Below are 14,999 nucleotides of genomic sequence, written 5' to 3'. Positions count from 1 at the left end.
GGAAGGAGGAGGCGTGCATGCTTTGGCTCAGCCCAGTAAGTCAAGTAGTCATGATAAGGAGGGTGTGGGAGGGAGGAGGCATGCATACTGTGGCTCAGCATCACTTCTTTGGCACCTCAGCTTCTAAGGAAAAACAATGGCCATCAGCAAAGACAAGAGCATCATGTCTTTTATCTCCCTATTACCTTCTGTCCGTGTCTGCAGTTCCGTCCCTGGAACCGACCTGACAGATTCCCTTTAAAGGGGATAAATCTAACCTGCTGATATATCCCTATTGTGCAGGAGGTGCCGAGGAGGAAGGTATGTCTCTTTATAGTATGTCTCTTACCTTCTTCCTCTGCGCCATTTTGGTGCAGTTGGTAGTTCACTCTGCGGTCCAGTGAGACTATTAGGAGCACTACCCATCCCCACAGTATGGTAGTGCCATAGCCGATGCGGATCTGCGCTGTGGGGGCGGGCAGTGCTCCTAACTGGTGCCCCGAGCTCCTAATGGTCTTACCGGACTATGGAGCTAACTACTAACTGCAATGGAACGGCGCCAGGGATGAAGGTAAGAGACAGACTGTAAGAGGCAGACTGTAAGAGGCAGACTGTAAGAGACACAATGTAAGAGACACAATATAAGAGACATACTGTAAGAGGCATACTGTAAGAGACATACTATAAGAGACATACTGTGAGAGACATACTGTGAGAGACATACTGTAAGAGACATACTATAAGAGACATACTGTAAGAGACCTTCCTCCTCTGCGTCTCCTGTGCAATAGGGACATACTGTATCAGCAGGTTAGATTCATCTAACCTGCTGATAGTTCCCCTTTAAGATTGTCATTAGAAAAAGACCATCTGGTCCATCTAGGCTGCCCTTATATTATTTCCATTATTTTTATCTTTCCCCTCAATGATTTCTCCCTCTTTAAGGTACTTGCCAGTCTGTTCCTCGGATTATGTTTGCAGAACTGGTGGAACCTACTACTGAATCCACTTTCCTTGAAGGGACTACATTGCAATACAGATGTCTCCCCGGCTATAAACCTGTTCCTGGTAAGGTGAATACAGCCAAATGTATAGGACTGCGATGGTCTTATTCTACTGACTTCTGTGAAGGTATGTATACTTCTAGGTAATACTATACATGTAAAGGGTTAAAAATGTCCACAAATTGTGCTTTACTTGGATCGGTCATCTTAAAGGGGTTGTCCAGCGAAAATCTTTTTCTTTCAAATTAACCGGTGTCAGAAAGTTATACAGATTTGTAATTTTCTTCTATTAAAAAATCTCAAGTCTTCCCATACTTATCAGCTGCTGTATGTCCTGCCGGAAATGTTTTACTTTCAGTCTGACACAGTGCTCTCTGCTGACATCTCTGGCCGAGACAGGAATTGTCCAGAGCAGGAGAGGTTTTCTATGAGGATTTATAGAAAACCGAAACAGAGTTCCTGTCTCGGCCAGAGATGTCAGCAGAGAGCACTGTGTCAGACTGAAAATAAAACAACATTTCCTGCAGGACATACAGCAGCTGATAAGTATGGGAAGACTTGTGATTTTTTAATAGTAGTAAATTACAAATCTATATAACTTTCTGATATCAGTTGATTTGAAAGAAAAAGATTTTCGCTAGACGACCCCTTTAATTTAGTATGTTATAGTGATGAGCGTGCCTGGCTATTAAACCAAAGAAGAATAATGCTATAGACTTAAGATTTTTAAATAGAAGTAATTTACAAATCTCTGGCACATTTTTTTGCACCATGATCTCTAGTTTTTATGGCTATCATATTGGTGTAAGAGGAAAAGTTTGATCTATTTGTATAATGAGAGAGGGAGTACTATAAATGTTTATTGGGTCATTTTTTTATTAGGGTTTTTAAAAAATGTTTTAAAACTTTTTTTTTTTTTACGGGACTTATACAGTGGTGCCTTGGATTACGAGTATAATTCGTTACGGGACCGCGCTTGTAATCCAAATTCACTCTTAAAGCGACTCTGTACCCACAATTTGACCCCCCCCCCCCCCCAAACCACTTGTACCATCAGATAGCTGCTTTTAATCCAAGATCTGTCCTGGGGTCCGTTCGGCAGGTGATGCAGTTATTGTCCTAAAAAACAACTTTTAAGCTGGCAGCCCCGTGCCCAATGGCCGTGGCCTAGATTGTGTATGCATTAGGCTGGCACCACCCCTCCGTCCCTCCTCCCTGCCCTCCTCATCATTAGAAATGCTCCAGGCAGATTGTCTCCTATTCATCAGCTGTGTGAATACTGAACATGGGCTGGATGGTTAGGGCACCTGTGCAGTGTTCAGACAGGAGAAAATGTTCCAGTAGCATTCCTAATGATGAAGATGGTGGGGAGGAGAGACGGAGGGGTGGTGCAAGGTTAGGGCACAGATACTCTAAGCCACAGCCGTTGGGCACAGGGCTGCAAGTTTAAAAGTTTGTTTTTAGGACAATAACTGCATCACCTGCCGAACGGACCCCAGGACAGATCTTGGATTAAAAGCAGCTATCTGATGGTACAAGTGGTTTGGGGGGTCAGATTGTGGGTACAGAGTCACTTTAAACCAAAACAAATTTTCCCATTAAAAATCACTGATATGCAGACAATTGGTTCCACACCCCAAAAATAATGCTTTTTTTATTCTGAATAACATGTAAAACAAATGAAACAAACATTTAGAAACAGCTGAATATGTGATATTATAAGTTACTGTACAGTATAGCAATCAGCATGTGGTATATAATGTATAGTAACTGTATAACCCTGATAACACAGCAGCAGGTTGTAGATACAGGATGGAACTGCAAATCCCTATAATGCAGTAGTGTAGTACAACAGGCTAGAGAAGCAGGGCTGCTGTCAGAGGTCTGTGTGGTCACATGACAGCAATGGGGAAGTGTTCAGAATGGACCAATCAGGAAGTGAGAATCACAGAGCTGTGCAGGAGGACACTGACAGAGACTTCTCTATACAGCATTGTGTATAGCTGAGTGTGAGTGCAGGCACATTATAGCAGCAGTGTGTATAGCTGAGTGTAAGTGCAGGCACATTATAGCAGCAGTGTGTATAGCTGAGTGTGAGTAGAGGCACATTATAGCAGCAGTGTGTATAGTTGAGTATAAGTGCAGGCACATTATAGCAGCAGTGTGTGTGTATAGCTGAGTGTAAGTGCAGGCACAGTATAGCAGGAATGGAGAGGATGGCAACACAAGGGCTGACAGAGACTGCAGGGAGGAATGAGCAGGGTATAGGGTGAGCACAGTATAGCAGCACACCTCTGTCCAGCAACAGAGGGATTACAGCTATGTAGAAACTACCTCCACAGTCCTGTCCCCTGATTCAAGCCCCAGCCTGAAGTGGATCTGCTATGATCTGTAAGGTCAGGGAGACTTCCTTCTACCCAGTACAGGGAGCTCTTAAACCAAAGCAATGCTCTTAAACTAAGTTACAATTTTGAAAAACTGTGAGCTCTTCTTGCAAAATGCTCTCAATCCAAGTTACTCTTAAACCAAGGTACCACTGTGTATGCAATTACATATACTGATAAATGCTGGTGCAATAAAGTTTTCTCAAGTCTTCCAGTACTTATAAGCTGCTGTATGTCCTGCAGGAAGTGGTGTATTCTCTCCAGTCTGACACAGTGCTCTCTGCTGCCAGCTCTGTCCATGATCCACCAAAAACACCATTGAGCATACTTTCCTTTACTCAAACAATTTATTCTTCATTAATAAAACCATTTAAACAAAGAATATCATATATAAAAATGAGGGAAGGATGATAACAGTACAATGATCCAGGGGACAAGACAGACATGGGACGTAAAACTACTTAAGGGTGCGTTCACACCTACAGGATCTGCAGCAGATTTGATGCTGTGTTCAGTTATTTAAATGAAATCTGCTGCAGAAAATCAGCTGCAGATCCTGTAGATGTGAACGCACCATAAAGGTATATTGCATACATGATGATACTGTGACACTGAATGGGCACAGGCTAATAGGTAGTAAAAAGAAAAGAAAAGAAGGTCACAGTAGGTCTACTTGTATATTCTCAGTACATAACCGCTATACTAGCATATCACATGAACTGGTGTATTGCAGATTACGGGGGTGTAAACTTACCCCATACACCTCATACCTAAGGTAGCTCCCGCCGAAAACAGACACTGACACCCATTAAATTGGAAAATTGGCCACAGCAGCCTCTTTATTAAATATACAAATGTCCAACCACAACAATTAACAATAAAACTAAAACTTTATATGTATAACATATATATAACTCTAACCATACCCTGGGAGGTAGAGGATGGCACTTCTGGCAGTATGAAAACAAGTTCCCATGTCGCAATGCGCCGCCTCAGGGAGGGGCAAATGTGCCACAATACTGCCAACCCCGTTCCAAGGACCATGTGATAACCACTGCCTGAGCAGTAACCAGTAGCAACCCCTCCCCGCTTCCAACGCCCTGTAACCAACAAGGGGTTGCTACTCCTCCAAGTTACATCCAAACTCCTCCTTAATCTGCGCCATCCCCGACCTCCCCTCCGCCACAGCGAGCAAGCCCTACACCTTCAGCTTGCGAGTCCCGCCACACCTTGACTGCTTTCTCGATCCCATCTTGCAGATCGGAAGCCCATAAATCAAAACCCACCCCATTCAGGTGAACGCCATCACTGTCCATGAAACCCCAGCCCGGCACTTCGAGTTCCCTGTGCCGCACCACAATGCCCCCATTGCGTGCGACAAACCGAGACACCTCCCGGTTCACTCTCCCCCGAGCTCTATTCAGTCTGTCCACAGACCGAGTGTGCCTCCATACAAATCGAGCCACCATCTCCGACCATACTACTATCAGGCCCGGGAACATTGACCATAGACGGAGCAGGTCATATTTAATATCCCTGATCAGGTCCCGTGAGGAACGCACACCGAGATCATTACCCCCAACGTGCAACACCAACACGTCAGGCGACCTGTCCAATCGGGAGTAAAAATGAATTTCTGGCATAACGCCGCTCCATAACAAGCCCCCGATTCCCATCCATCGGACACTCACGTCCCCCCGAGGGAAACCCAACTGCCTGCCTTCGGGCCTAACCTCCGCTCTGGCTGCCCCCCGACGGACGTAGGAATGGCCCAGGATCCACACCAAGCAGGCATCTTAAAAACAAAAAGGAAGGCAAAACACATAACAATGACCCACCGCCCAGGCAACACAGAAACTCACAACAACTCCAAACGCACATAAGATCTGAACCTCTCAGACTCCCACCTCCCAATCTGACGCACCATCTGCTCCCCCAACCCCCACCGGACCGCCTCAGTTGCTGCGCCAATGCGAAAAGAGTGAGAGGCAAACTCTCTCGCAGGGAACCCCAGCCTGTCCAGTCCGCCGCGGAAAACGGCAATAAATTGAAAGCGCGACAACGAGCGCCCATCACGATGTATCAAAAAGGAACCGTCCGGCAGGTCAGGAGGAACTGCCAAAAAACGCTGGACGCAGCGAACCGGACAGGCCACCGCCCCCGGCACCGCATACAACATAATACGCTTACCCCTCCCCACCTGATCGGTCTTTGACCGCCGCAAAAAACAAGACACACAATCAATCCCCACCGCAACGTCCCCAAACTGCAGGCCCCCACTCGCCGCACAAGAGTGGCTGACCAGCTCCCCCACCCGAAACGCCCCAAAAAACGCCAACGCAAACGCCGCACCAAAAAGCACCGCCTCATACTCACTGCTACAAATACCAGCCAACACCCCAAATAATTTAACCAACAAGTCAAAGGACACAGGCCTCCTGCCATCTCGCGCTACCCTGGACTTCCTATACCCTATCACCGCTTGCCTTACCACAAAATCCTTGGTAGCATCCCGGACCCCAAACAACTTGAACCAATAAGCCAAACCCGCCAGTTTCTTAACCAACCCCGCCGCTGACACGCCCTCTTCAAATGCTATCCCCACAAAGCACAACAAAGCCGGCACTAAATCCCCATGGAGACCATCCACACCCAAACCGCTGCAAAAATTCCGCCATTCGCGCCAAACCGCCTCACGTCCCCTCCAAGTCCCTTCCGTCACTGATCGCTCCATCAAGGAAAACGCCGTCCGGAGACCACTTCCCACAGCAGGGCGGGAACTGGCTTCCCCTGCCGCTCCGACTCCGGGGCCAACCGTTGAAAACGCTCCCAATGAAAACAAGAAAGGGAGTCTGCAATCGAATTACTCACTCCTGGCACATGCCGTGCAGACACCCACGCGTTCAGTTCCAAACCCTTCCAAACCAAACAACGCAACAGATTCACCACTGGGGGGGAAGAAGCCGACAAACTGTTCACCGCTTGCACTACAGCCATATTGTCACAGCAAAAACTAACACGCTTGTTCTGGAACCGTTCACCCCAAACATACAAGGCCGCCACAATCGGAAACAACTCCAACAGGGCCAAGTTCCGCACCAAACCCGCCTCCACCCAGGCCTCCGGCCACTGCCCTGCGAACCATTCACCTCCAAAGTACGCCCCATATCCAAAGGCCCCCGAGGCATCCGTAAACAATTCCAGGTCCGCATTCTCGACCCAGTCCTCCATCCACACAGACCGCCCATTGTAGTGATCCAAAAATCGCGCCCACACCAGCAAATCCGCCCGATGAGCCGCTGACAACCGAACAAAATGCAACGGCAACCGCACCCCCGCCGTCACCTGCGCCATCCGCCGGCAAAAAATTCTGCCCATTGGCATTATGCGGCATGCAAAATTGAGCTTACCCAAAAGCGACTGCAACTGCCGCAAGCGCACCTTCCGCAGGCCCAGAAACCCACGCACCAACCCCCTGAGCTCCTCCAGTTTGTCCCCTGGCAGCCGGCATTCCATTGCCACCGAATCCAACTCAATGCCTAGAAATCGCATCACAGTAGCCTGACCCTCCGTCTTATCCGGAGCCAATGGAATGCCAAACCTGCCCGCAATTTGCTCAACCGAGTGCACCGATGCACAAAAAATCGTCGAGGTAGTGCAAAATGGACTGCAAACCCGTCTCCCTACGAACTACCCACTCCACGAAAGTGCTAAATGTCTCAAAATAAGAGCAAGAAATTGAGCACCCCATGGGCAGGCAGCAATCCACATAAAAACCGTCTCCCCACCTGCAACCCAACAGATGAAAACAATAGGGATGCACGGGCAGCAGTCGAAAAGCCACCTCGATGTCGGTCTTAGCCATCAAAGCGCCCGGTCCGCAACGCCGCAACCAATCCACCGCCCTGTCGAATGATACGTATGAAACCGAGCAAAGCTCTTGCTCGATCCCGTCGTTGACCGACCCCCCCGCCGGATAGGATAAGTGGTGTATCAAACAAAACTTATTAGGTTCCTTCTTAGGAACCAAACCCAAAGGAGAGACCCGCAGGTGAGGCCACGGCGGTTCCGCAAACGGCCCCGCCATGCGCCCCAGAGCCACCTCCTTATTCAACTTTTCGCCCACCACATCAGGCCGCAACCGCGCGGATTTTAGATTAGCCGGGCGAAAAACGGGGGCCTTAGGCAAATAGGGGATGCGGAAACCCCACCGAAACCCATCCCACAAGAGCCGTGCTGCCTCCTGAACCGGGTACTCATTTAGAAAAGGAAGCATCGCCTCTAGGTTCACTGGCGTCCGTCCCTTTACTCCCAGACTCTGCAGCACGCCCCCCTTTGTGTTTTTTAAAGCATTTGGACTGCGGATGGCTCCCGGCGCAAGTTCCGCATTCGTGCTTGAACTTGCAGGTGGACCCAAACCGGCAGTGCCCCTCATTAAACTGCCAGCAACACCCCGGGCGCTGGCTGGCCGAAGTCCCGGCAGTAGCTGCTGAGCCCCCGTCCCCCCCCGCGAAACGGCTGCGACGGCGCCCGCGGGGCCGACATGAGCCGCATCCACAAGGCAATATCCTTGTGGTCCCAGCGCAACGATGGTCTAACCGCCTTACGCTGTCTAAACTGTTCGTCGTACCGTAACCATGCCGTGCCACCGTAGACCCGATAAGCCTCGCTTACCGAATCCAGGTAGCAGAACAAGGCCGAACAGTTCTGCGGAGCCCTCTCCCCCACTACACTCGCCAGGATGGAAAACGCTTGGAGCCAGTTGGAGAATGTCCGCGGGATCAGCCGATAACGCCACTTCTCCTCCTCCTCCTTCTTGCTCTCGTCTGGCTTACCCTTGTCCAAGTTAAACTTTTCCAAGGGTAAGAGAGAAAAGATCTCCACATACTCGTCCCGCCATATCTTTTCTCGTACGTCCTGCTTCAGGTGGGCCCCCAAGGGCCCTTCAAAGCACACATATACCTCGCCTCTTGCCCTATCGTCCAAATGCAACGTCGCCCCCCCACTCGTCACGCCGGCGCTACCGCTCGCCGCCGAAGCCACCGTTCCCCCCGCCGACGATGAGGGCCCCCCCCGCAGAGCCACCCACCGCACCCAGTGGCCCTAAAGCTAAAGCCGCGACTGGCGCAGCGCCACTACCCAACCACGCCGCCACTGGCGACCCCTGGCTCGCTTGCGCTGAAGCACCTTGCCCGACCAGCTCACTCACCCCACTCAGGAACCGCATCACCAGCTCACCCATACCACCAAACGGACTCCCCCCCAACTCACACCGTCCCCCAGCCCCTGGCACGACCCCACCACTCACACCAGACGAAACAGGGGACAAGACAGCAGGCACCACAGACATAGAGGGTAACTAACCGGGCTGACTCATGGCGGGTGCCAGAACAGCCGCGACGGCGGATCCACGAACTGCTGCAGACCGGGCGCTGACCTCTCCCTCCTCGATCTCATCGATCTCAGCCTCAGACGAAGAGGCCCCCACCTCACCAGATGCAGCTGCAGCTCCAGGGCCCCCCCTGCCACCCTGAGCAGCCTTCCGAGCAGGGCCGGCGACGACAGGGGAGCTGGCCGCAGATGGCTTGTGTGCAGGACTGCCCCGGGCCCGGGACAGTCTGGCCTCCCCCCGCTGGACTCTCGACGTCACCCCCTCGGCCCCCGCAGTGCGGGACCGCGCTCCAGGCCCGCGGCGGGCCCTGTACTCTCTCCCCCGATCTTCCATCCTCCTTTGGGGCCTAACCCCAGGCATCACGCATCGGGCCGCCCCCCGCTGCTGCCGGGATGAGGGGCCGGCCGCATCACGTCCGGTTCCGGCCGCCGGGCAGGAGGAGGAGGAAGCTGCAGTTGGGGCCTCCCCTCCCGCTCCGGACCCACGCCGCGCTGCGGGATTCCTCCCAACCGCCCCCCCAGGCCGAGGAGGTGAGGACCGGCCGGGAGACGCTGGAGGGTCCTGGGAAGGGCTCCCTACACGGCGGGAGCGGCGGGGCATATCGGGGCTGAGCCGCGCCGGCGGCGTGCGGGCGGCCGAGCCTGAGAGGGGCCTGCCTCCCCCCCCGCTTCCCCCATTACTGTACCTAGCTGCTCCTGCAGCCAAGCCGCCCCATGTTGCGCCGCTGCCTCCCTGAAGAAGGCCAACACCTGGTCTCGCTCCATCCCGTCAGGAGAAGATTGCAGCAGCCTGACGTCCGTTCGCTGGTCCGGATAAGGAGCAAGTGAGTAACTCCTCCCCTCCCCTCCTTTTACATCCCATCCAAAAACCCTCCCCCTGTCTCCTCTAATTGGCTACCCCCCATCTAACCACCTGACTTTAACCCCCTCCCTATCCCAACCCCTGCCCTGGCCATTAACCCCTTAACCTCCAGCTGCCTCCATCACCCCCTACTGCCCTCACAGTCATGTCCGGGCTGCCACTAGGCTGCGCCCGTTCGCGCCCTCCCTGGACTCAACTGAGACCTGTAAACATAACACTTAATATTGCCATCAGCCCAAATTTCCAAAGTCATACATCATGAATTATCATGTCTTACCCATACTGCTGTTCCCCCGGTACACCCCGACGCGCGTTTCGCAGATGACCACTTTATCAAGGGGCATAGTCTACTGCATATGCCTGCTATACTTATAGTCACGTCCCTAATGCAAACATCCATGCGTTTACGGAACGCCAGCGCTTGCTTCTGGTCATTGGCCGGCATCGTCACATCCGCCCCGGCACTCAGTGGCTGTGCGCATGCGCGGATAGAAAAATCCTGAGGATGGGTAAGACATGATAATTTATGCTACAATCCATGATGTATGACTGGAAATTTGGGCTGATGACAATATTGAGTGCATGTCAGGAACTGTCCAGAGTAGTAGGAAATCCCCACAGAAAACCTCTCCTGCTCTCCAGACTGGGAAAAAATACAACACTTCCTGCAGGACATACAGCGGCTTATAACACTGGAAGACGAGTTTTTTTGGGGTTTTTTTTGAAGATACAAATGCTTGGATTTGCAGATTTGAACCTAGGACCTAGGGCAGTGGCAGATTAAATGTACCCTGGGCCCCGGGCTGTCCACCCAACCTGCCCCCCCCCCATCAATCTGCCCACATTATACTCCGCTACTGCCCCCCCCCCCCCACGCTGTCACCAATAAACACTGCCTGCCTCCCCTCCCTGCTGGCCCCAATAAATATAATGTTTGGTCCCTTGCTGCTACCCCCAGTAAGCATTGTCCACCCCACCTCCACTGCCCCCAATAAACATACTGCCACCTGGTTTCAGGAGAGGAGGGAGCTGATCTTATAGGGGAGGTCGCAGGGTCACAGCAGCACAGAGGATGTCAGGAGAGGAGGGTGCTAATCCTATAGGAGATGGTCCCCCTCTTCCCCCCTTATAGATGGTCACCTTCTTTCCCCCTTATAGATGGTCCCCCTCTCCCCCCCCCCCTTATAGATGGTCCCCCTCTTCCCCCCTTATAGATGGTCCCCCTCTTCCCCCCCCCCCTCTTATAGATGGTCCCCTTCTCCCCCCCCCCTCTTATAGATGGTCCCCCTCTTTCCCCCCCTTATAGATGGTCCCCCTGGCTTCCCCCCAACACACGGAACAACAGTCGCCAGCCACGATTGCAACCACGATGGCCCGAACACTCCAGCGGACGACTGTAATACGAACAAACAATGCGTACACACACCGAAAGTTTTGTGAACAATTAGTGAATGACCAACAATGACTTCATTGTCAGCTCAAAAGATGTGATCGACCACATACGGCCGAACCCTCGCCAGTCGCCTGCCAGTTACATCTGGGACATCCTCAGCTGATTCTGCACCCCCTTAAGAACAAACTCTGTGGGGAATCATATAGTTTAGACAATATTTTAAAGGAAATCTGTCAGCACTTTTTCGGCTTCTGAGGTGCTGACGTTGTGAGGAAGGTGTCTGTGTGTTAGTGTGTGTGTTAGTGTGTGTTAGTGTGTGTGTGTGTTAGTGTGTGTGTTAGTGTGTGTGTTAATGTGTGTGTTGCCCTTATTTTTCCGGTAGCTGCTGTACTTTTTCCACAATCTGTTCTGTAGCTTGCAGCACAAGTGCCAAAGAAGAGTCATGGTGCCGCGTTCGTGCCGCCTCCCAACTACCTCCTCCTCCCAGCTTCACCTGAATATTCATTGCGGGCTGGCTGCAGCCTTCCTGGCGACGTCATCTGACGGCAAAGGCCCCACGTACACTTGTCAGTTCGCGCATGCGCCTTGGCTCTGTGCAGCGCGCACGCTCCTGACAAACAATTTGCGCATGCGCCGTAGAGCATCAGAGCGCTGAGGGACGGAGCCTATACCCTCAGTTGATGCGCACAGTGTGCTTGCGCCGCTCTGATGGTGGCTCTATGGTGCATGCGCGAATTGTTCATCAGAAGCGCACAGAGCCAGGGCGCATGCGCAAACTGACAAGTGCGCGGGGCCTTTACCGTCAGATGAATATTCAGGTGAAGCTGGAAGGAGGAGGTAGTTGGGAGGCGGGACGAAGTTCGGCATGAATGCGGCACCATGACTCTTCTTTGGCACTTGTGCCGCAAGTTACAGAACAGATTGTGGAAAAAGTACGGAAGCTACTGGAAAAATAAAGGTAACACACACACTGACACACACACACTGACACACACACACTAACACAGACACACTAACACACACACACACACTAACACACACACCTTTCTCACAATGTCAGCACCTCAGAAGCCGAAAAAGTGCTGACCGATTCCCTTTAAGCTGAATGAGCATATGAGAGGAACAGATGGAAGCATACTCCATATCTCAGGTCATAAAGGAAATACTGAGACTTCTCATCTTTTCAAATCCATTCCTGACTTTGGCTTTCAAAATCTCTCTGTGTAAACGCACCATTACTCATCTAGGTGAGTGAGTTAACCCTTCCCTCACTTATATTGAGCTCCCGCTTCAAGTTTGTGATACTGCACCGGAAGGAGCCCCCATCTTTTCTTTTTATGGTAACACATGACTTTTTTTTTTTTTTTTTTGTAAAATGGCCACTGCTGTTTATGAGCCAAAGCCAGAAGTGGATCCAGCAGGAAGCAGCAGTAGGAGTCCTTCCTTTAGATGTCCTAATCCCTTTGAATCCACTCCGGACTTTGGCTCACATATTGCTTTGGGTTCAGTTTTTAAACAGTTTTTTTTTCTCACTCAGCAATAACATGTGAAGATCCTGAACCTGTGCCTCATGGAAGAATTAGATATGGTTCATACACCTATGGATCTAGAATCTTCTATGGGTGTGAAATTGGGTAAGTAAAACAAATAGTGTTGAAGATAGGACTAGGTGTTTCATCTGACAGAAAGCTTGTAAGGAGAAGTCCGGCCATTTTTAAAAACTGGCAGCCAGCAAGGGGGAATTTGATTAGGAGTATGAACTTACCTGCCCTTGTGCCCACGGCGGGTGGTGGGACCGGCCTTGGGACCCCCGGTGGGCTCTGGGATCTCCGGTGCTGACACGTCACCACCTGGCTGATGGACTGGCCACTCCACTTCTAATGATAATCAATGGAGGGGGTGGACCAGATGACACGGCAGTGCTCCGGAACGGAGCTTACCCCGACCAACAGTGTGGGATTGGTGATGAGGTGGAAGATAAGACACATACCTCCTCCTCAATGTCATGGGCACTATAGGGGGCTATCAGCAGGTTAGATTCGTCTAACCTGCTGATAGTTCCCCTTTAAAGGGAACCAATCGTCAATACATTAGCAGTGGTCAATAGATGTGGTCATTATCTTTCCTACCTGATCTTCCTTCCCCAATCCAGTAACTTTATCTGTGGGAAATATGACTTTTATTGCAGCATGGGGTATGCATATCTCCACTATCTAGGCATCGGGGTAGGGACAGGGCCGTCACGGCTCTCTGCCTGTAAGCGTGCGCTCCAATGGTGATTGTCAGACAGAGAAGCTTATACATCACATGCTGCCGGGAGACAGCGGCCATTTTACACACTTATGTCTGTGGATAAAACAGGTACTAAAGCCATCACTGGCTGTCAGTGATAGTTGGGCACACATTGCAGCATTGAGCCACAATACAATATTGTACCTGTCATCAGACAATGAAGTCTGGGACAGTAAAGTAAGATGTAAAACTAAAGAACAAGCAAACACAATCCCCATGTGCAATGGCAATAATACATTTGAAAGAAGTACACATATTTGGTACTTTTTGCCGCATGGGTAATGATGTTGGCAATACAATTATCACATGATTAAAACCACATGGTAAACCCTAAAAAGCCTTAGAAAAATGTTAATTTTGCCTTTTTTTTAAATAAAATGTGGGCATTTTTTTACAAAAAAATTGAACAGCCAAAATTTACTACTAACCTAAAGTGCACACAAACGCAGAATCTCTTGGCTAAGTTAGAGCATCAAAGAGCTGTAAGCGCAACCGTCAGATTTGAAAAATGGACCATGGTCCTTAAAGGAGAAGTGTGTCCTTTTGTAAAATCTGGCAGCCGTCAGGGAGTACTTGATCAGGAGTACTAACTTACCTCTCCCGTGCCCGTGGTGAGCGGTGGGACCAGCCACAATTAGCCCGGTCCTGAAGGGGTTAAAGCTGTTTATAACCATGGTTTACTGGTAAAGACTTAATGACCATTTTTATTAATCTTTTTTAGGTATATAAGTAAAGACCATTACCGAACATGTCTGTCAAATGGGTCTTGGTCTTTGCCCGTTCCTGAATGTGAAGGTATAGTAGTAAATTGATCATTATCTTTATTTATCGCCTGCACCAAGATGGAATTAAATGATAATATTCTTAGTGGTATGCTCTAGTATCTAGTGGGGGCTGTAGGCGAGCAGAATGATGTTATTTAACAATGGGAATAAAAGGGGGAAAATTCTGAATCTCTCAGGTCAGAATTTTGGACCTACAGAATTTAGATTAAACAAGCAAAATGGAGTGTAGGGGTGAACTTAAAGTGTCAGAAATCAATAGTACAGGCGATTTTAAGGAACTTTGTAATTGGTTTTATTAGCCGAAAAAACTGTTTGAAGCTCTCTGGAGAGGGGAGGGGTGAAGAGAGATGAGGCACCAAAACAGGACAACAAAGAGTTAATCTACAGTTAATCACCGGGATATCTCCTCTGACAGTCAGCAATGACCTCTCTGACCTCTGTATACCGCTGTCACCCACCTCCGTGTTTGTGAAATTCTTTGTTCTCTACTCTCTGCTGCTGGCTAACTCCCTCCTCCCCCCTCCCCTCTTTATAGAACAGACAGGGTTGTGTCTGATGCAACAAGTCACAATTTCCTGATATTTTGCAGTGAATGGAAAAGAGGAGGGAGGGGGGACCTGGGAAAAGGCTTTTTGAATGCAGATAATGGCAGATTTGCCTAATAAACCCAATTACAAAGTTTCTTAAAATCGCCTGGACTATTGATTTCTGCAAAAGAAAGAAAGTATGACAGTGACTCTTTAACCCCTTAGCGACCCATGGGAATGGAGCGATTTTAAGGAACATATATTTGTTAACAATGGTTTGAATTTTTTACAGGCCATCCGATACAATATAAGTTATACATGTTATATATCATAGTAATCGTAACGACTTGAGGAACATATATAACATGTCAGTTTTACCATA

The 14,999-nt window shown here is 50.0% G+C and overlaps 1 protein-coding gene across 1 annotated transcript in view; it reads left to right on the top strand.

Moving 5' to 3' along the window:
• Positions 1 to 14,999, top strand: part of LOC138767539 (C4b-binding protein alpha chain-like) — a 106,596-nt gene that overhangs the window by 59,626 nt on the left and 31,971 nt on the right. The window contains exons 14-16 of the mRNA XM_069945095.1: positions 925 to 1,110; positions 12,551 to 12,647; positions 14,027 to 14,100. Of these exons, the coding sequence (XP_069801196.1) occupies positions 925 to 1,110; positions 12,551 to 12,647; positions 14,027 to 14,100 (357 nt within the window). The remainder of the gene's footprint in view (positions 1 to 924; positions 1,111 to 12,550; positions 12,648 to 14,026; positions 14,101 to 14,999) is intronic.

The sequence above is a fragment of the Dendropsophus ebraccatus genome, chromosome 11 (assembly GCF_027789765.1).
Source record: "Dendropsophus ebraccatus isolate aDenEbr1 chromosome 11, aDenEbr1.pat, whole genome shotgun sequence".
NCBI lineage: Eukaryota > Metazoa > Chordata > Amphibia > Anura > Hylidae > Dendropsophus > Dendropsophus ebraccatus.
Note: the sequence above shows the minus strand (reverse complement) of the source record. Positions and strands in the feature narration are given on the sequence as shown.